General features: G+C 47.9%; 2 protein-coding genes and 1 long non-coding RNA gene across 3 annotated transcripts in view; 1 reads left to right on the top strand and 2 right to left on the bottom strand.

Annotated features, from left to right (window-relative positions):
* Window positions 1-292, top strand: part of LOC132832844 (uncharacterized) — a 46146-nt gene extending 45854 nt beyond the window's left edge. Inside the window, exon 3 of the long non-coding RNA XR_009646994.1 lies at window positions 196-292. This is a non-coding gene — a long non-coding RNA (uncharacterized LOC132832844). The remainder of the gene's footprint in view (window positions 1-195) is intronic.
* Window positions 293-510: 218 nt separating this feature from the next.
* On the bottom strand, window positions 511-2964 carry LOC132832573 (radiation-inducible immediate-early gene IEX-1-like). Its single transcript, XM_060850665.1, has 2 exons — window positions 2812-2964; window positions 511-846 (listed from the first exon to the last, which is right to left on the bottom strand). Exons 1-2 carry the CDS (start codon window positions 2962-2964, stop codon window positions 511-513), a joined length of 489 nt encoding a protein of 162 aa, XP_060706648.1.
* Window positions 2965-17056: 14092 nt separating this feature from the next.
* Window positions 17057-19340, bottom strand: LOC132832766 (radiation-inducible immediate-early gene IEX-1-like). Its single transcript, XM_060850897.1, has 2 exons — window positions 19071-19340; window positions 17057-18008 (listed from the first exon to the last, which is right to left on the bottom strand). Exons 1-2 carry the CDS (start codon window positions 19272-19274, stop codon window positions 17673-17675), a joined length of 540 nt encoding a protein of 179 aa, XP_060706880.1. The 5' UTR covers window positions 19275-19340; the 3' UTR covers window positions 17057-17672.
* Window positions 19341-20318: the final 978 nt, after the last annotated feature.

Raw genomic sequence — 20318 nt, 5'->3', positions numbered from 1 at the left:
TGGACTTGTTGGGGCCGAAGGGCCTGTTTCCACACTGTAAGTAATCTAATCTAATTGTGATCTATTGATGGCTGTTCACAGAACATACTAAGTCATGACTGATAATGACACACAAATTAATACAACATCCGTCGTTACAAACAGGGTCCCCACTAACTCTCCCTGTCTTTCAAATTACATTTGATTTCCCCACAGGTGCTGAGGCAATGTCATTGTTTTATTAAGCGCCCATCAAGACCTCCTGACTGGTAGCACACAGCGGTTCAAGTGGATAAGGGCACCAATGGAAAATTGGACCAACACAAGTAAGTCTGACTGGGCTCCCACTCAGGTGACCCCTGGCCGTGTTGTCCATCTTATCCAGTCAGAAGCACCGTGGGGAGAAGTTCAAATCACCGCGCCCCTTCATCTTGCCTCAACTGGGATGGAGCATTTGAACTGGAGGTCGCGGGGCAGGGGGTTAAGGCGACACCGTTCGGAAAGTGTCCTTCCCAGAGGAAAAGGGGGGGTTCACATTCTGCAGGCAACGGAGCTGGAGCCCATTCCGTGGCACACGGCGGTCACTGCCGGACCGACACCTTCGGGCATCATCAGGGGCAGCAGCGGGGCACTGCCATTGGTGGGGGGGAAGACATCTACGGACAAGGACGGGAGCACCAGTGCCCGCTCCCCGCTGGCATCTGACAGGGGCGAGTGGCCTGGGCCTCCCATCGCCACGGCGATTGCGTCGACCGTTCCCTCTTGGGCCTCCACGGCCGTGTACACTTGGGCGGTGACCACACACAGCAGGAGCAGGAGCGTCCTCTTAGCCCAGTCCTTCTTCTCGGGGGGCAGGTACTTCCTGACCTGGATGTGGGGGAGAGGGGAGGGGAGAACAGAGAGAAAAAAGGGGAACAGCGAAGGTGAGTGACGGAAACAAGGGAGGGAAAGACCTTGCATTCGAGTAGCGCCTCTGGTGTGCCTCGCAAGCTTCACCACTGGGGAGGCGCTTCTTGAGGCAGACGCGAGTGGGGAGACCCACGGCCCGGCTGCTTTGTGCACAGCCAGGTCTCACGACCAACGATGGGTTAATACATTCATACGGATGTATAGCAATGAAACAGACCCTTCGGTCCATGCCGACCAGATATCCCAACCAAATCTTGTCCCATTTGCCAGCACCTGGTCCATATCCCTCTAAACCCTTCCTATTCATATACCCATCCAGATGCATTTTAAGTATTGTAATTGTACCAGCCTCCACCACACCCTCTGGCAGCACATTCCATACACGCACCACCCTCTGGGTGAAAACGTTGCCCATTAGATCCCTTTTACATCTTTCTTCTCTCACCCTAAACCTATGCCCTCTAGTTCTGGATTCCCCCACCCCAGGGAAAAGACTTTGTCTCTTTATCCCATCCATGCCCCTCATGATTTTATAAACCTCTATAAGGTCACCCCTCCGCCTCTGACGCTCCAGGGAAAACAGCCCCAGCCTGTTCAGCCTCTCCCTATAGCTCAAATCCTCCAACTCTGGCAATACCCTTGTAAATCTTTTCTGAACCCTTTCAAGTTTCACAACATCTTTTCAATAGGAAGGACTTGAACGCAGTATTCCAACAGTGGCCTAACCACTGTCCTGTACAGCAGCAACATGACCTCCCAGCCCCTGTACTCAATACTCTGACCAATAAAGGAAAGCATACCAAGCGTCTTCTTCACTATTCTATCTACATGTGACTCCACTTTCAAGGAGCTATGAACCTGCACTCCAAGGTCTCTTTGTTCAGCAACATAGCCAGGCAAACTGCTATTGACCCAGAACCCCGTTTCAGAGTGATCCCGTTCTCTTCCGTCAAGTGACCTTGGCATCCACCGCCCCCCGCCTGCGAGGGCAATCCCGGGGTTTTCGGTTAAGCCCTTATTCAGTGCTGCACTAGGAACATAATCCAGTGCCTAAGTCTTATCATCCCAGGCAGCAGGTAACCACAACAAATGGTCTTCTCCCCTTTCATCTCTGCAGGTTTGCAATGGTCAGGAACAAAGGGTAGAACCAGCCAATCTCGGAAACTTGCAATGAAAGGCAAAGTTAAAAATCAGACAACGCCAGGTTATAGCCCAACGGGCTTATGTAGAAACACCAGCTCCAGTTCCAAGTAAACCTGTTGGTCTATAATGTGGGGTTGTGTGATTTTTAACTTGGTCCACTCCAATCCAACACCGCGCCTCCACATAATGAAAGGCAATTCCTACTTTTTTTTTGTTTCCAGTATGTCAGCCCAGACTGGGATGCGATTTTACTTTTGCCCTGGGTTAGGAAATTTTTTTTTTAAAAGATGAGATTCCCTACAGTGTGGAAACAGGTCCTTCGACCCAACCAGTCCACACCGACCGGCGGAAGAGGAACCCACCCAATCCCATTTCCCTCCGACTAATGCACCTAACACTTTGGGTAAAGTAGCGTGGGTCAATTCACCTGACCTGGACATCTTTGAACTGTGGGAGGAAACCGGACATGGGGAGCATGTGCAAACTCCGCACAGACAGTCGCTCGAGGCTGGAATCGAACCTGGGTCCCTGGCGCTGTGGGGCAGCAGTGCTAACCACTGAGCCACCATGCCACCCAGTACCCCCTTCCGAGAACCGGACCGTTAAAAGGCTTCCCAATGGAACTTGTTATTTCCGATTGCTGCTGTTAGTGATATTTCTTGACCAAATGGAAGGACTGCAGCTTTCACCTCCCCCTTCAAGGAGAGGTGACCACACCCCACCCTGACCCTTATGGATCTCTGTCCGTTATCCAGGGTTTTACTCTGAACGGGCTCTCACCTGGGCTGGGTAGAGGATTTTAACAGCCCGCCGTTTGGCTGGGGTGCATTTGACCTCTGGAGTGTCGTCGAAGGGAAGGTCCTCCTGCTCACTGCTCCTCTGCCTGGTCAGCGCTGTGCTCCCAGGCTGCTTCACCAGCAAGGTCTGCTTCATGTTTCTCAATAACTGAGGGGAGCGACACATGGAGTTCTGTGTTTTGTAACGTTCACAGGCTTGAGTGGGCTGGGCTAAATGGGCAGCGTTATTTATACTCTGCCTTCTACAACAGCGATGCTAACTTCTCCAACCGAGGGAGGGGCCCACTTTGGTGCCAGTGGTAGTGCCCTTACCTCTCAGCCAGAAGCTCAAGCCCTGAAGGTGTTGAGTAACATTTCTGACTTGGAAGATATCCACAGCCTTTGTAGAGAAAGGGAAGCGGTTGTTGTGGTTGGGAAGGAGTTGACGGTGCAACGAATGTGCAAAAGGGTTGGTACAAGTCAGGGCAAGATTGCGTCTCTCTCGTTAATCTTCAAACAATAAACGGATTTGGCAATGTGTTTTGCTGTTCTCACATTACAGAGGCTGTAACCAAAGACTTCAGAATCTGGGCCTGACGTCCCTACAGCGGCAAGTTGGAATGCACTCTCACCACTTCCCCCACCCCTGACCCAGCTCCAGAGCGGGTGTTGCAGATTATTGTCCCTGAAGGAGGCCATTTGGCCCCTTGTGTCTGGCTTGGTGGATAAGGGGTTGTGCTCTATCATCCGAATGGGGACCTGTCTACGTGATTTGTAAATCACACGAAGGGTTCCTGCCCCCGGCCACACTTTCAGGCAAGATCTTTCACCCTTATTCCCCCCCCCCCACTCCCCCCACCCATTCCAACCCCAAGCTTCTCATGTACATTGTTTTCCCAGCCTCGCCTTATGGCATGGTCATTTCGACTGAGAGGAGCTAACTTGCTGCATCGCAGTAAACTCGGGCCTTATGACTGGGGAACGTAAGCCCAAACACTCGGCAGCTGAAGGTTCCGCAGTCGTTTCTGGTTTCTGAGCGGGGCATTGGCTCATTGGTTAGCACTGCTGCCTCACAGGGCCAGGGCCCCTGGGTTCGATTCTGCCCTTGGGGCGACTGACTGCGTGCAGTGTGCTCGTTCTTCCCGTGTCTGCGTGGGTTTCCTCCCATAATGCAAAGATGTGCAGTTTGACGAACAGGCCATGCTAAATTGCCCCATAGTGTTCAGGGATGTGTAGATGAGGTGTATTAGTCAGGGGTAAATGTAGACTAATGGGGAGGGAAATGGGTCTAGGTGGGTTACTCTTCGGAGGGTCGGTGTGGTCTCGGGCCGAAGGGCCTGTTTCCACACTGTTGGGATTCTATAAACCTCCCCAGGTGGTCACCTTCGTGCGTTTCCTCTACGTGCATTGGCCAGAATGGCACTGGTGTTGGCCATAAGTTAGCCCAGTTGGCAGATTTTGCTGATGCAGAGTGGTGCCCACAGCAAGCCTTCAATTCCCACATCGGCTGAGGACGGTCTCACCTTCTCAGCCCCTCCCCTTCGCCTGAGGCATGGTGACCCTCAGGTTAACCCCCCACTAGCTGCCTCCCTGATGAGAGAGCAGCCCTCTGGGACCAAAGTGGTTTTGCCTTACGCTTGCTGGTTTTGCTTAAGCAGGCAAATGCTCTTTGGGGTATAGAAGACAAGCCAGTGGAGTATAGAATCTCTACAGTGTAGAATCAGGCCGTTCAGCTCATCAAGTTCACACACCGACCCTCCAAAGAGCGTCTCACCCACTCCCCTACCCTATCCCATCCCCATGTTTTGCACGGCTAGGCCACCTAACCTACACATCCCTGGGCACTATGGGCAATTCAGCATGGCCAATCCACCCTAATCTTTGGACTGTGGGATGAAACCTGACCACCTGGACCAAAACTCGCACAGACATGAGGAGAACGAACAAATTCCATGCAGGCAGTCACCCGGGGCTGGACTCAAGCCCTGTTGCTGTGAGGAGACAGTGCTAACCACTGAGCCACCCAGTTGAATCGGTGTTGAAGATGATTGAAGGCATTGATGGGATGAATGCAGGGGAAATGGTCCCTTTGGTGATGAAGAATGAGGAGCCTGGAACTCAACGCGGGAACTATGCTATTCAGGAGACACCTCTTCGCACACGGGCTTGGGGGGAGGTGGGGAGATCTGACCCTCTCTCCCTCAGGACCCCTTCCTGGTGAAGGGATTATACCCGAAACATCGCTTCTCCTGTTCCTCGGATGCTGCCTGACCTGCTGTGCTTTTCCAGCAGCACGCCTTTCCACCTCAGAGGCCAAGTGAAAACTCAGTTTATGAGGATTTCAACAAATATGGAACCACAGCTGAAATACATTTTATAGAGCGGGCTCAATCTATATCGGAGGTCAATTGAGGGTCAGTTTTGATGTTGTGGGTCTGGAGTCACATATAAACAATACCAAGTAAGGATGGCGGGTCTCCTTCCCTGAAGGATGTCAACAACATTTGATAATGGTTTCACAGTCACCATCACTGAAATTACATTTATGTTTTAAGGAATATGAAGATCCAAGTGTTGTAATCGAAAAGATCTCAGTGTCTGCAACTGCCTAACAACAGCAGACGAGAGTGGGGACAGCGGGGAAGATGAGTGAACTGACCATGGCTCTTGGGACAGAGGGACTGATTCAAGTCAGGGAGGGACAAAATAGAAATATATTCACACTCGGGGACTTTACAATTACTGGATAGGTTCTGTTCTCTGCAGCGATGCGAGTAGGCTTGTGTTATCTCCCCGACGCCAGGTTTAAGACCAACTCCTCGGGATTGGAGGGGAACTTGGAATGGGAGTGGAGGGGTACAGTCACCATCTGATACCAGTGATATGGATAGGACTGAATAGGAGGCTCTACTGAAAGATTTTGAATAGTTAGGGGCTAAATGTTAAAGCAGAACATCCAAGACCACAAAGGAGGATTCAAAAAAATGTATTCGGGACAGTTTCCCAGAACAATATGTTGTTAATCCAACCATGGATCAGGCTGTTTTGGTGATGTGTGAAGAGGTGGTTTATTGATGACTCGGTCAGATTGGGTCAGCACAGACGAGTCGGACTAAACACTAAATCCAAATTCTATCAATTTACCGTGAATTGTTAGTCCAATGATATTACCACGATGCTACTGTTTCTGCTAACATTACTTGATTATCTCTCAACCCTCAGTATTTGTGTTCCTCCCTACATAGAGTCATAGAGATGTTGTGGTTCTGTTCGCCGAGCTGGAAGTTTTTGTTGCAAACGTTTCGTCCCCTGGCTAGGAGACATCATCAGTGCTCTGGAGCCTCCTGTGAAGCGCTTCTTTGATGTTTCTTCCGATATTTATAGTGGTCTGTCCTTGCCGCTTCCGGGTGTCAGTTTCAGCTGTCCGCTGTAGTGGTTGGTATATTGGGTCCAGGTCGATGTGTTTGTTGATGGAGTTTGTGGACCCAATATACCAACCACTACAGCGGACAGCTGAAACTGACACCCGGAAGCGGCAAGGACAGACCACTATAAATACCGGAAGAAACATCAAAGAAGCGCTTCACAGGAGGCTCCAGAGCACTGATGATGTCTCCTAGCCAGGGGACGAAACGTTTGCAACAAAAACTTCCAGCTTGGCGAACAGAACCACAGCAACGAGCACCCGCGCTACAAATCTTCGCACAAACCTTGATCATAGAGATGTGCAGCATGGAAACAGACCCTTCGGTCCAACACATCCACCAACCAGATATCCCAACCCAATCGAGTCCCATTTGCCAGCACCCGGCCCATATCCCTCCAAACCCTTCCTATTCATATACCCATCCAAATGCCTTTTAAATGTTGTAATACCAGCCTCCACCACTTCCTCTGGCAGCTCATTCCATACATGTACCACCCTCTGAGTGAAAAAGTTGCCCTTTAGGTCTCTTTTATATCTTTCCCCTCTCACCCTTAACCTATGCCCTCTAGTTCTGAACTCACCCACCCCAGGGAAAAGACCTTGTCTGTTTACCCGATCCATGCCCCTCATGATTTTATAAACCTTGATAAGGTCACCCCTCAGCCTTCGATGACATCCTCTTTGGGTTGAACACAGAATTCCCTAGTGAGTTTTAAGAAGATTTGTAGCTCAGGTTGAGGTTCTGGATGTAGGTTTGCTCGCTGAGCTGGAAGGTTCATTTTCAGTCGTTTCATCACCATAACAGGTCACATCTTCAGTGAGCCTCTGGACAAATTCCCTCTCCTTCCCAACTCCTTCCTTCTAGGCCCTTGGAATGACCTTGTCAACACCAGGAAGCGATCGATCTGGGTGTTTTCATGCTGCCACTTGTGGGAGCTTTCAGTGCGCAAGTTGTCCCTTGCATTGCATCAGTCACTACATGTCTGAAAAGAGAAATTGGATGAACAGCAATTTGAGGCAACACGTGATGCCACATAAACGCACGTCTCTCTACTCATTGTCACATGTTTGTCTTCCCCTTCCTGAGGTTTGATATAACGTTAGCAAAATAATTTATCCATAGGTTGAAGGAAGAGGAAAGACTGGAGGACTTAGTACCTTTTATTGAATCAATTAGATAAAATATTCATGCAGTGTATGTGAGGTATGGATATGAGCAATGGTTACAAAGTCAGAAAAGGTCTTTAGAACTTTATTTTCATTTTAGAATTTAGAGTGAGAGATTGATGTGTTCCCATTATTGATTTGATGGGAGTTGGATTCTGACATATTTTGTTCTGGCCACATGTATCCCCTTGTGTATAACCTATCAACCACTGGTTGTGCCCCCTTAAGATCTCTTACCTTGTCTCACCTTGATTGTAAATGCTTCCTCTATCTCCATGAGCTGTTTCCTCCCCTACAGTGGTAACCCATCGGTACTTGACCAGGAGGGTTTTTGGTAAAACAGTGGAAAGGAAACTTTGCTCAATGCGACCCATACACACAGCACGTTACCGAATGAATTTGATACTGGCGTCACATGCACGAAATGGGGCAAGTTCTTTTGTGGCATTGAAGTTAATCACTTGGCACTGTTTCAGTCAGGTGAGATACTGGGTCAGTTGTTGCAATTTTAGCCGGATGCCAGCAAATAGCGCATTATTAAGGAGATTGGGAAGAATTGAATTGCAAAGAATAGGGGGAGGAGGAACTGGCGCAAATTCACGCCCACAATCCAGAATGACTCCCCAGGGGAGCAGCGTGCCCTGAGTCGGCATATTTCCTGTCTATTTTAATGGGCTAGTCGGATCCAGTGACAAAGTTGATTGGACAAGAGAGCCCCAGCAATCCAGACACTCAGCCATTTGGGCAGGGCCGCCCATTTGACTTGTACCACTTCACCCAAACACAGAGCTACAGAAACATGTGTCACGTGAAAGATAAACTGCACCCAAACTTATTCAGCACGCCTTCCAGGCCTGTGAAGCCTACTGTCTGGAATACCAGTGCAGCGGTTGCATAGCAACGCCACCACTTGCAAGCCTCCCCCCCACCCCCACTCCAAGTCATGACGTGGGAACATATCGCTGTCCATCATGGATGTTGGATGGCATTTCTTCCCAACAGTGCTGCTGCTGTGCCTACGTTACAAGAAGTGCGGCCTTTCAAAGGGGACAAGTCACCACCTTCTCCAGCGTCATTCGGAATGGGCCATAAATACTGACCTGGCTACCAATGCCCAGATGCAAAAGGTAATTGCAAAAAAAGTAAGAACCACACTGTAACCAACACAGTGTAAGTTTCACACTGTCAATGACCACACTGTTACCAATTGTGGGTGAAACGGTGGCACAGTGGTTAGCACTGCTGCCTCACAGCGCCAGAGACCTGGGTTCAATTCCCGACTCAGGCGACTGACTGTGTGGAGTTTGCACGTTCTCCCCGTGTCTGCGTGGGTTTCCTCCGGGTGCTCCGGTTTCCTCCCACAGTCCAAAGATGTGCGGGTCAGGTGAATTGGCCATGCTAAATTGCCCGTAGTGTTAGGTAACCCACCCATATAGGGGTATGGGTGGGTTGCGCTTCGGCGGGTCGGTGTGGACTTGTTGGGCTGAAGGGCCTGTTTCCACACTGTAAGTAATCTAATCTAATACACCTTTATACTGTAATCACAATACCATAACAATTGCACCCTGTGCAATCATTACACTTTATCTCTGGAGCTGTAGCCATCATGTTGTAACCATCATACACTGACATTTACATCATAACCTTGCACTGTGACCATTCCACTTCAACCTCACAGTGTAACCATCATCCTGTAACCTTTAGACTGTAACAATCATATTATAAGCCTCACATTAGAACCGGCTTAAGTGTAATCATCACATTGTGGGAACGAGAGAGACTCACGGTTGAGGTGTTGCCTTCCAGGTGCCAGGGCTCCTGATGTCTCAGATCATGTTTTTGGGATTCTTGAGGGGAGGGGTAGCAGCCCTAAGTCATGTTCCACATAGGCACCAATGACATTGATAAGGAAAGGGATGGGGATTTAAGGCAGAAATCCAGGGAGCTAGGGTGAAAGCTTAGAGCTAGGACAAACAGAGTTGTTGTCTCTGGCTTGTTACCCGTGCTCGCGAGGTGAGGAGTAGGAAGAGAGAGGAGTTGAACATGTAGTGACAGGGATGGTGCAGGAGGGAGGGTTTCGGTACTTGGATAACTGGGGATCATTCTGGGGGTAGGTGGGACCTATACAAACAGGATGGTCTACGCCTGAACCAGAGGGGGGAAATTTGCTAATGCTTTTTGGGAAGGTTTAATTTAATACAGCAGTGGGGGTGGGGATGGGAACCAAAATTGTGGTTCCAGTGTCCAGGAGGTTGAGAGTAGTGAGGTCAGAAATGTGGTTTCTAGGTCACAAAAATTCACCAGCAAGCAGGAAGATGGTTTGAAGTATGTCTACTTCAATGCCAGGAGCATCTGGAATTAGGTAGAACTTGCAGCATGGGTTGGTACCTGGGATTTCAATGTAGTGGCCATTTCAGAGACATGGGTTGAGCAGGGATAGAAGTGGTTTTTGCAGGTTCTGGGATTTAGATGTTTCAGTAAGAACAGAGAAGATAGTAATAGAGGGGAACGTGTGGTATTGTTTGTCAAGGACAGTATTACAGTAGCAGAAAGGACATTTGAGGACTCGTCTACTGACATAGTATGGGCTGAGGTTAGAAACAGGAAAGGAGAAGTCACCCTGCTGGGAGTTTTCTATAGGCCTCGGAATAGTTCCAGAGATGTAGAGGGTAGGATAGCAAAGATGATTCTCGATAGGAGCGAGAGTAACAGGGTAGTTGTTATGGGGGATTTTAACTTTTCAAATATTGACTGCAAATATTGAGTACTTTAGATGGGCCAGTTCTTGTCCAATGTGTGCAGCATAGTTTCCTGACACAGTATGTAGACACGCTGGATTTGGTATTGAGTAATGAACCCGGCCAGGTGTTAGATTTAGAGATAGATGAGCACTTTAGTGATAGTGATCACAATTCAAGTATGTTTACTTTAGCGATGGAAAGGGATAGATATATAAAGCAGGGCAAGAATTATTGCTGGGGGAAAAGGTAATTATGATGCAATTAGACAAGATTTAGGATGCATTGGATGGGGAAGGAAACTGCAGGGGATGGGCACAATTGAAATGTGGAGCTTATTCAAGGAACAGCAAATGTGATTCCTTGATAAGTATGTACTGGTCATACAGGGAGGAAGTGATCAAGTGAGGGAGCTGTGGTTTACTAAAGAAGTTGAATCTCTTGTCAAGAGGAAGAAGAAGGCTTATGTTGGGATGATACATGAAAGCTCAGTTAGGGTGTTTGAGAGTTACAAGTTAGCCAGGAAAGAACTAAAGAGAGGGCTAAGAAGAGCCAGGAGGGGACATGAGAAGATGTTGGCAGATAGGATCAGGGAAAACCCTAAGGCTTTCTATAGGCATATCAGGAATAAAAGAATAACGAGAGAAAGATTAGGGCCAATCAAGAATGGTAGTGGGAAGTTGTGTGTGGTGTCCGAGGAGAGAGAGGAAGCGCTAAATGAATATTTTTCGTCAGTGTTCACACTGGAAAAAGACAAAGTTGTTGAGGAGAATACGTAGATACAGGCTATGAAACTAGACAGGATTGAGGTACGTAAGGAGGAAGTGTGAGCAATTCTGCAAATTGTAAGCCCCCTTGGCCGATGGGATTTACCCTAAGATTCTTTGGGAAGCCAGGAACGAGATTGCCAAGCCTTTGGCTTTGATCTTTATGTAGTCAGTGTCTGCAGGAATAGTGCCAGAAGACTGGAGGATAGCAAATATTGTCCCCTTGTTCAAGAAGGGGAGTAGAGACAACACTGAAAATTATAGACCAGTGGGCCTTATTTTGGTTGTGGGTAAGGTGTAGGAAAAGGTTATAAGAGATAGGATTTGTAATCATCTAGAAAAGAATAAGTTGGCTAGGGATAGTCAACATGATTTTGTGAAGGTAGGTCATGCCTCACAAACCTTACTGATTTCTTTGAGATGGTGACCAAACAGGTGGATGAGGGTAAAGTGGTTGATGTGGTGTATATGGATTTCAGTAAGGTGTTTAATAAGGTTCCCCACGGTAGGCTATTGCACAAAATACAGAGGCATGGGATTGAGGGTGGTTTTGTGGTTTGGATCAGAAATTGGCTAGCTGAAAGAAGACAGAGTGGTGGTTGATGGGAAATGCTCATCTTGGAGTTCAGTTACCAGTGGTGTACCGCAAGGCTCTGTTTTGGGGCCACTGCTGTTTGTCATTTTTATTAATGACCTGGATGAGGGCGTAGTGGAAAGGGTTAGTAAATTTGCAGATGACACTAAGATCCCTGGAGTTGTGGATAGTGCTGAAGAATTTCACGGGTTACAGAGGGACATTGATAAGCTGCAGAGCTGGGCTGAGAGATGGCAAATGGAGTTTAATACGAAAAAGTGTGAGGTGATTCACTTTGGAAGGAGCAACAGGAATAAAGAATACTGGGCTAATGGTAAGATTCTTGGTAGTGTAGCTGAGCAGAGAGATCTCAGTGTCCATGCAGTTAGATCCCTGAAAGTTGCCACCCAGGTTGATAGGGTTGTTAAGAAGGCGCATGGTGTGTTAGCTTTTATGGGTAGAGGGATTGAGTTTCAGAGCCATGACGTCATGCTGCAGCTGTACAAACTCTGGTGCGGCTGCACTTGGAGTATTGTGTACAGTTCTCAATATAGGAAGGATGTGGAAATTTTGGAAAGGGGTTAGAGGAGATTTACCAGGATGCTGCCTGGTATGGAGGGAAGGTCTTATGAAGAAAGGCTGAGGTACTTGAGGCTGTTTTCATTAGAGAGAAGAAGGTTGAGAAGTGACTTAATTGAGACATATAAGATATTCAGAGGGTTAGATAGGGTGGACCTCGCATGGTGATGGCCAGCAGGAGGCGGCATAGGTTAAATTGAGTGGTGATAGATATAGGGCAGATGTCAAAGGTAGTTTCTTTACTCAGAGAGTAGTAGGGGTGTGGAACATTCTGCCTTGAAACAGTAGGAGACTCACCAACTTTTAAGGGCATTGAAATGGTCATTGGATAGACATATGGACAAAAATGGAATAGTGTGGGTTAGATGGGCTTCAGATTGGCTCCACAGGTCAGCGCAACATCGAGGGCCTGTAGTGTGCTGTAATGTTTTATGTCCTATGTTCTATATGGCATCGGGGGTATTAGCTCATAGTTGGCCCAATGGAGAGGAACACCCAATAGTGTATGTGTCCAGGATGTTGGCTCATGCAGATCATAAATACGTCCTGATAAAGGAGGAAGGTTTTGGCAGTCATATTTGGAACCAGGAAGTTCCACCAATACCTTTACAGCGGTAGATTTTGTACTAATAATGGACCGACAAACCCTTGCCAGGTCTACTGAAAGAGGGCAAGGCCCAAGTCAGTGGTGGGCTCTCATATCAAGTGCATATAATTACAAGTTGGAACACCGTTCGGGAGGCCAAGTGGCAAATGGAGCGGCCTCCCACTGGCAGATGCACCATCAGTGGTACTGCCACTGGTGGAGTTTGTGACGGTTTTAAATTTTCAGGACTAGCTTCCAGTCACAGCTGACGATATCCGACTTTGGGCACAGGAAGATCCGGTCCTGGCAAAACTGAAACAGACAGGGGAAACCAAAGGCCTTCAAAACCAGAATTGAAACGTTCTAGGGCCCAGAGAGACCAGATCACCAAAGGGAATGGCGTATTATTATGGGGTGGGTGAGGTGCAAGAGTGATTGTCCCGAGCAAAGGTCATCACCAGATCCTGGCTGAACCCCACCAAGGTCATCCAGGTGTCTCTAAAATGAAGATTTTGAGGGGAAGGTTATGTTTGATGACCAGATTGGATGCCAACGTAGTTGTGTTGGTGGGGCAGTGCTCAAAGTGCCAACAATGGCAAACATTACCACACGCAACTCCCCCACATTCATGGGAATGGCCAGGTAAACCCTAGCCAGTTAGACATCGACTATGCAGGTCCTTTGAAGAGCTCAATGTTCTCAGTCATTGTGGATGCTGACTGAAAATGGTTGGATATGGCCGAGTTAATTCACTAAACACAAGGATTATGATAGAAAGTCTGGGCTCATCTTTTGCAATACACAGGTTCTGGAAGTGTTGGTCGCAGATAATGGGCCAGGAGGGAGGGGGAGGATGAAGCAGCATCAGGAACACAAATGTTGGACACAAGACTCCACCAAGCAAGAGAGACAGTTCAGGGCATGATGTTTGTTGTAGGAACCACAGGGATGGCCCTGCAATGGGTAACAAGCATGGTCGACACGAGGTCACAGGTTCAGGTGGGTTCGACGGTCCTGAACAAGCACGTGGACCGTATAAAAACTGCAACCTCACAAATGGTGCAGGAGCAAACCACGCCCAGCTCCTCCAACTGTTCTCCGACTGTTCCTGAGCCCACGGGTTCTCCCTGTCCGTCTAGCGTTGAAGGTACCTCGGAATCTGAGAGCAACGCGGCAGATGTCGATGCTTTTGCGACCCGAAGTGAAGAATGAATTTTTTCCAAGATGTTCCGGGCGCGAGAGGTGAGCTACTGTGCTTTAACACGCTGCCCGTACCAGAGCCAGTGTCAGAGGAACCTGGCCTGCTGCTAAAATACATCAGGAGGAGTTACAAAAGATAAAGAATCGGCCTATGTCCTGGGAGGAAGAAGGTTGCGGTGATTGTAATAACGTCATGTGGGTGGACGCCATAAAATATGAGGTCCCTGATTGGGGCTCTTAATCTGGGCCAGTCAGGGAGCCCTGTCTGACTCTGAGAGCCGGCTCTGAAGGAGCTGGATCAGTGTGAAGAACTCTCTGTGTAAATTAAGGGTGACTTGGTGACCAGCCTCTGTCGAGTTAATGTCGCAATCATCAGACTGCAGCAACCATGCTGTTACCTTCACACTGCAACCATCATCCCATAATCACAGCAATATAGCCATTGTAATACTGTAACAACAGCACTGTAACCAACACACTCTAAACATTGCATTCTGCCCATCACACTTAAGTGAATTGAAAAGGGGAGGTGAGTGCCCAGTGGTATTAGCACTCAGTTGTTAATCCAGAGACCCAGGTAATGTTCTGGGGATCTAGGTTTGAATCCCACTGGCGGAATTTGAACTCCATGAAAGAACAAATCTGGAATTAGCAGTATAAGTAATGAACATGACTCCATTGTCGATTGTTGGAAAACCCCATCTGCTTCACTGATGTCCTTCAAGGATGGAGACTGCCATTCCTACCAGGTCTGGCCTACATGTGACTCCAGACCCACAGCAACGTGGTTGACTCATAACTGCCATCTGGGCAATTAGGGATGGGTAATAAATGCCCTCATCCTGGGAATGAATTTTTGAAAAATCTGCCTTCTCATTATGGTCAGTATCACATTGGCTTTCCTTGTTTATCAGAAGGGTCCCCAAGAACCTGTTTTGCAATCCATGAATTTGCACACTGGAGCTCTTTTATGCACAAGAGGGGGGTGATTTTGTGTTGAGCAGAATCCCAATTCATGACAAATCAGAAGAATCATTGAGATGACAATTCATATGGAGCCTACTGATAGGAACGTAGAACCGAGCTCATTTGCTGGGAAACAAATGGGATTGATTTTAGGAGGTTAGAGTCAGAGTTTCACCCAACATAGAAAGATTAAATAGAAATACCTCGAGGCAGTTTCTATCTGCAAGTCATTCCACGGTGCACATTATTGTAGATGTAAACAATTAAATCTCTATATTTAGGTTGCGATGCGGAACTCATTCTTGTTTTACACGTAAACCATCTGAACCACTTGATTAGATTCCAGTCTGTAACTCACTCCCAGGTATCCATTATTCTATATATAAACCATCTGAACCCCTCGATTAGATTCCAGTCTGTAACTCACTCCCAGGTATCCATTATTCTATATATAAACCATCTGACCCCCTCGATTAGACTCCAGTCTGTAACTCACTCCCAGATATCCATTATTCTATATATAAACCATCTGAACCCCTCGATTAGATTCCAGTCTGTAACTCACTCCCAGGTATCCATTATTCTGTATATAAACCATCTGAACCCCTCGATTAGATTCCAGGCTCTAAGTCTTCCGTGTATAAAAACCATCTGAAGACTCAGTCAATTTCCCGCTTGTAAGTGACCAAATTATCATGCATATCTCCAGGAGTGGATTAAAGGCAAACTGATCAATATGGACTTCAGTGTGGTGTTTAACAAGGTTCAATACGATAGACAAATTAGCAAGATTTGATCACATGGTATATAGAGAGAACTAGCTATTTGAATACATAACTGGCCCGAAGTCAAGAAACAGAGGGTGGTGGTGGAGGGTTGTTTTGCAGACTGGAGGTCTGTGACCAGTGGAGTGCCACAAGGATCGGTGCTGGATTCATTGCTTTTTGTCATTTATGTAAATAATTTGGATGGGAACGTGGGAGGTATAGATAGTAAGTTTACAGGGGACGTCAAAATTGCCGGTGTAGTGGACAGCAAAGAAGTGTAACAATCTTGATTAGATGGGCAAGTGGGCTGAGGAGTGGCAGATAGATTTTAATTTAGATAAATGTGAGGTGTTGCGTTTTGGAATGGCAAATTAGAGCAGGACTTATACACTTAATGGTAAGGCCCTGGTGAGTGTTGTTGAACAAACAGACCTTGGAGTGCAGGTTCATAGCTCCTTGAAAGTGGAATCTCAAGTAGATGGGATAGTGAAGAAGGGATTTGATATGCTTTCCTTTATTGGTCAGAGTATTGAATATTGGAGTTGGGAGGTCATGTTGTGGCTGTGCAGGACATTGGTTAGATCATTTTTGGACGATTGCATACAATTCTGGTCTCCCAGTTATAGGAAGGATGTTGTGAAAGTTGAAAGGGTTCAGAAAAGGTTTACAAGGATTTTGCCAGGGTTGGAGGGTTTGATCCAAAGGGATAAGCTGAACAGACTAGGGCTATCTTCCCTGGAGCGTCGGAGACTGAGGGTTTTATAAAATCAAAGGGGCATGGATAGGATAAATAGATAAAGTCTCTTCCCCGGGCTGGAGGAGTCCAGAATTAGAGGGCATAGGTATAGGGTGATCGGGGAAAGATTATAGAGGGACTTAAGGAGCGACTTTTCACACAGAGGGTGGTACGTATATGGAATGAGCTGCCAGAGGAAGTGGTGGAGGCTGATACAATTACAGCATTTAAAAGACACCTGGATGGGTGTATGAATAGGAAGGGTTTGGAGGGATATGGGCCGCGTGCTGGCAGGTGGGACTAGATTAGGTAGAATATCTGTCAGCATAGATAAATTTGACCGAAAAGTTTGTTTCCATGCTGTACATCTCTATGTGTTATGAATGAAATGGGAATGTGCCTCATTGAAACTGAAATCTGTTTGAGCAGGAGTTGTCGAACGGAGAGATTGCTGGTGAGGAGTTCCACAGGCTCAGGACCCTGGGAAGACTGAGTTGCATGAGAAACCAGTCTGATAATTACTGGTGTCAACATGATGTAGAAAAACAGCAGGATGAAAGAAAGTGGAAAGGAGGAAGTTTGTGGCATCCTTAAATATTAAAATATTACTGACGAAATCTTGCATTTCTTAAATTTTGCAATGTTGTAATTGATTCTTAACAAGGAAACACAAATGAGTTCATCGTAATTATGATTTATTAATGGCTGTTCACAGAACATACTCAGTTAACGATAATCACAGTTTACGTGTTGGTTGTCAACATAATTACATTGCCATTCAATATAATTACATACGGGTCCACTAACTGCTCCTTTCTTTCAAACATTTGATTCTCACACAGAACATACTGAGGTCATTAGTCATTTCGCTTGCACAGCAAGCTTTCACGTGATATAAATATACAATTATAACAAGTTTAAGTTATTAGGCACAGTATAGGAATAAAGGTGTAAATTGGTCACTGCTGTAAGGCGATAAATAGTTAACTGTATTGTCACTGTCCCTTATATTTATCAGAAGTTGCCTTCTGATCTTAAAAAAGCCCAAGACTTATTGGAGAAAAATGAATCTCTTTTCTTCCCCAATTTGGGAACATTTACAAGTGAATAACTAACCTTACACACACTCACACACTTAGCTCAATGTATATAAGTCTGAGTGGACATTGTCTGGGCCTTTGTGGGCCATACGACCTGACCACTTGAGAAGAAATTGCGTCCCTTGACTGCTCCACAACCCTGACAGCTCTGGCTCCTTCTTATCACTGCACGCACCAATTGGAGTGTTCAAACCTCACTCACATTACAGTGAGGCAACGTAATGTGGAAAGTGTCCTTCCCTGAGGAAAAAGGGGGGTTCACATTCTACAGGCAAGGGAGCTGGAGCCCATTCTGTGGCACATGATGGTCACTGCGGGACCGACACCATCGGGCATCTTCGGGGGCAGCTGTGGGGCACTGCCATTGGTGGGCGGGAAGAGATCCACGGATGAGGGCTGGGACACCAATGCCTGCTCCCCGCTGGCGTCTGACAGGGGCAAGTGGCCTGGGCCTCCTGTCGCCACGGCGATCGCGTCGACCTTTCCCTCTTGGGCCTCCACGGCCATGTACACTTGGACGGTGACCACACACAGCAGGAGCAGGAGCGTCCTCTTAGCCCAGTCCTTCTTCTCGGGGGGCAGGTACTTCCTGACCTGGATGTGGGGGAGAGGGGAGGGGAGAACAGAGAGAAAAAAGGGGAACAGCGAAGGTGAGTGACGGAAACAAGGGAGGGAAAGACCTTGAGCTTGCACTAACTCAGAAAGCTCTGACACCCTTCTTGAAGCACAGTCACTGTTCGAATGCGCACAGCAAGATCCCACAAGCAGCAATGTTATAGCCATCCGAGTATCTGTTTCAAATACCGGTTGACTAGGTGGGAGGATACACCAAGGCAATCTGAGGTAACCAGGGCTTCAGATCAACGCTTGCTCAGTGCTGCACTGGGACTGTCAGCCAGTCTCCCACTGTTGCAGACAGCAGTTAACTAAGTGACCTTCTCCCTCCCCCTCTGTGTTATCACACTTCCTTAAAAGAGCAAAACGTAAAGCAGTCAGCCGCCCCCAATTTTCAAATGTCCAAGTGCGCACATAGTTCGGATTTTGAAGACCTTTCTTCCCCTGAATTTGTACCCCCTTTCAGAAAATTTCCCTGTCGACCTGTTCAGGGATGCTAAGATGCCAGTTGTTCTTTAACCCAGTTGAGAGGTAGGGACGCTACCACTGTGGCACAAGCCAGGATCATTTCCGCTTTTCCCCAAACGTTTGGCGGAGACGTTTGTCATAGAATCCCTGCAGTTTGGAACCAGGCCTTTCGGCCCAACAAGTCAACACTGACCCTCCGAAGAGTAACCCATCCAGACCCACTCCCCTATTACCCCCGACTAATGCGCCTAACCTACACATCCCTGAACACTGTGGGGTAATTTCCCATGGCCAATCCAGCCTAACCTGCACATCTTTGGACTGTGGGAGGAAACCCACACAGGCACGGGGAGAATGTGCAAACTTCACACAGGCAGTTGCCCGAGGCTGGAATCGAACCCAGGATCCTGGTGCTGTGAGGCAGCGGTGCTAAACCCCACCCCACACTGTGGCACCGTGCCCATTTGTGGTGGTTTTCCTTTTAGCACAGATTCTGGAGCTAAACTGCAGCACGGTTTCTGCCTCTAAAGAGGAGAAGGTGACCCCCCCCTGGCGATTATCGACTGGACGTACCTGGGCTGGGTAGAGGATCTTGACAGGTCGGCGCCTGGCCCGGAGCCGGGGGCTGACGTCTGCGGTGTGTCTGACCTCTGGTGGGATGTCAAAGGTGAAGATCTCCGGCTCGGTGCTCCTCTGCCGGATCATCCCGGGCTGCTTGGCTGGGAAGCCCCGCTTGGCGTTTGCCGTTAGGCCCGGTTGGCTGCAGCCCAGACACATGGTGCTTGCCAAACAAGTGAGTCTCACAAGAGGAAGTCTGAAATCAGTCTCTGCAAAAGCGAGGTGTCGGTGTGACCTTATTAATACTGAGCCTGCCGCCCGCCTTGAGCAACACCTCAGAGCAGTGATTGGTCTGACTCCTTGCCACACCCCGTGAATGCCTACAACCCTTGGGGGTGGGGGTGGGGGGGAAAGAAATCTATCACTCTTCCCAAATATCAGAGAAAGTGACAGGCCCACCAATGAGGCTGAGAATGTGCAGGCACTCTGCCAGGCGTCCGCATGTCAGGACAAAAAATCTTTCCTCCTTTTTTAGCCATCAACAACTTAAATGAGATGTTTATCTTTTTCCTTGGCGCTCCGACTCTCTCTCTCAAATTACACGGCCCGAGAACCGAAGAAATAAACAAAATCTTTTCCAACACCAGCTCGAGTTGCAACAGATTTGTTTCATCCACGGTGCCATTTCCCTGAATTTTATTTCCACCCCCAGGATTTCGCAAACTTTTCCTTCTGAAACCATGACCGAAGCATGGACTGCGGTTCTTCCCTTCTTGAAAGCATTCAGAGTTAAGATGTTGCCTGTACTCATTTCCCTTCTTCGAATGCAAACCCTCCCGATTTCCTCGAGTATCTCATTCCTGGGAATGGGTGAGGGGTGAGCTTTGTGAATCTTAGTTGTTCATTTGGATGGATGCATTCTTCTCCAACAAACTTATCAAGGGACCAAAGGAGTTAGGCCACAGGTCAGCCATGATCTCAAGGGGATGAATGGCCTCCTTTTGTGCATATGTCAGTGCACTTGGAAAACTGTGCACACTGCTGCTCCCCATATCACAGGAAATGCATAGAGACCCTAATGAAGCTGGCACGGTGGCTCAGTGGTTAGCACTGCTACCTCACAGCACCAGGCACCCGGGTTTGATTCCACTTCCTGTGTGGCGGTTGTACGTTCTCCCCGTATCTGCGTGGGTTTCCTCCCGCAGTCTGATGATGTGCAGGTCAGGTGGATTGGCCATGGGAAATTGCCCCCTGCAACCAAGG

The sequence above is a fragment of the Hemiscyllium ocellatum genome, chromosome 35, assembly GCF_020745735.1.
Source record: "Hemiscyllium ocellatum isolate sHemOce1 chromosome 35, sHemOce1.pat.X.cur, whole genome shotgun sequence".
In the NCBI taxonomy this organism is placed as follows: Eukaryota; Metazoa; Chordata; class Chondrichthyes; order Orectolobiformes; family Hemiscylliidae; genus Hemiscyllium; species Hemiscyllium ocellatum.
Note: the sequence above shows the minus strand (reverse complement) of the source record. Positions and strands in the feature narration are given on the sequence as shown.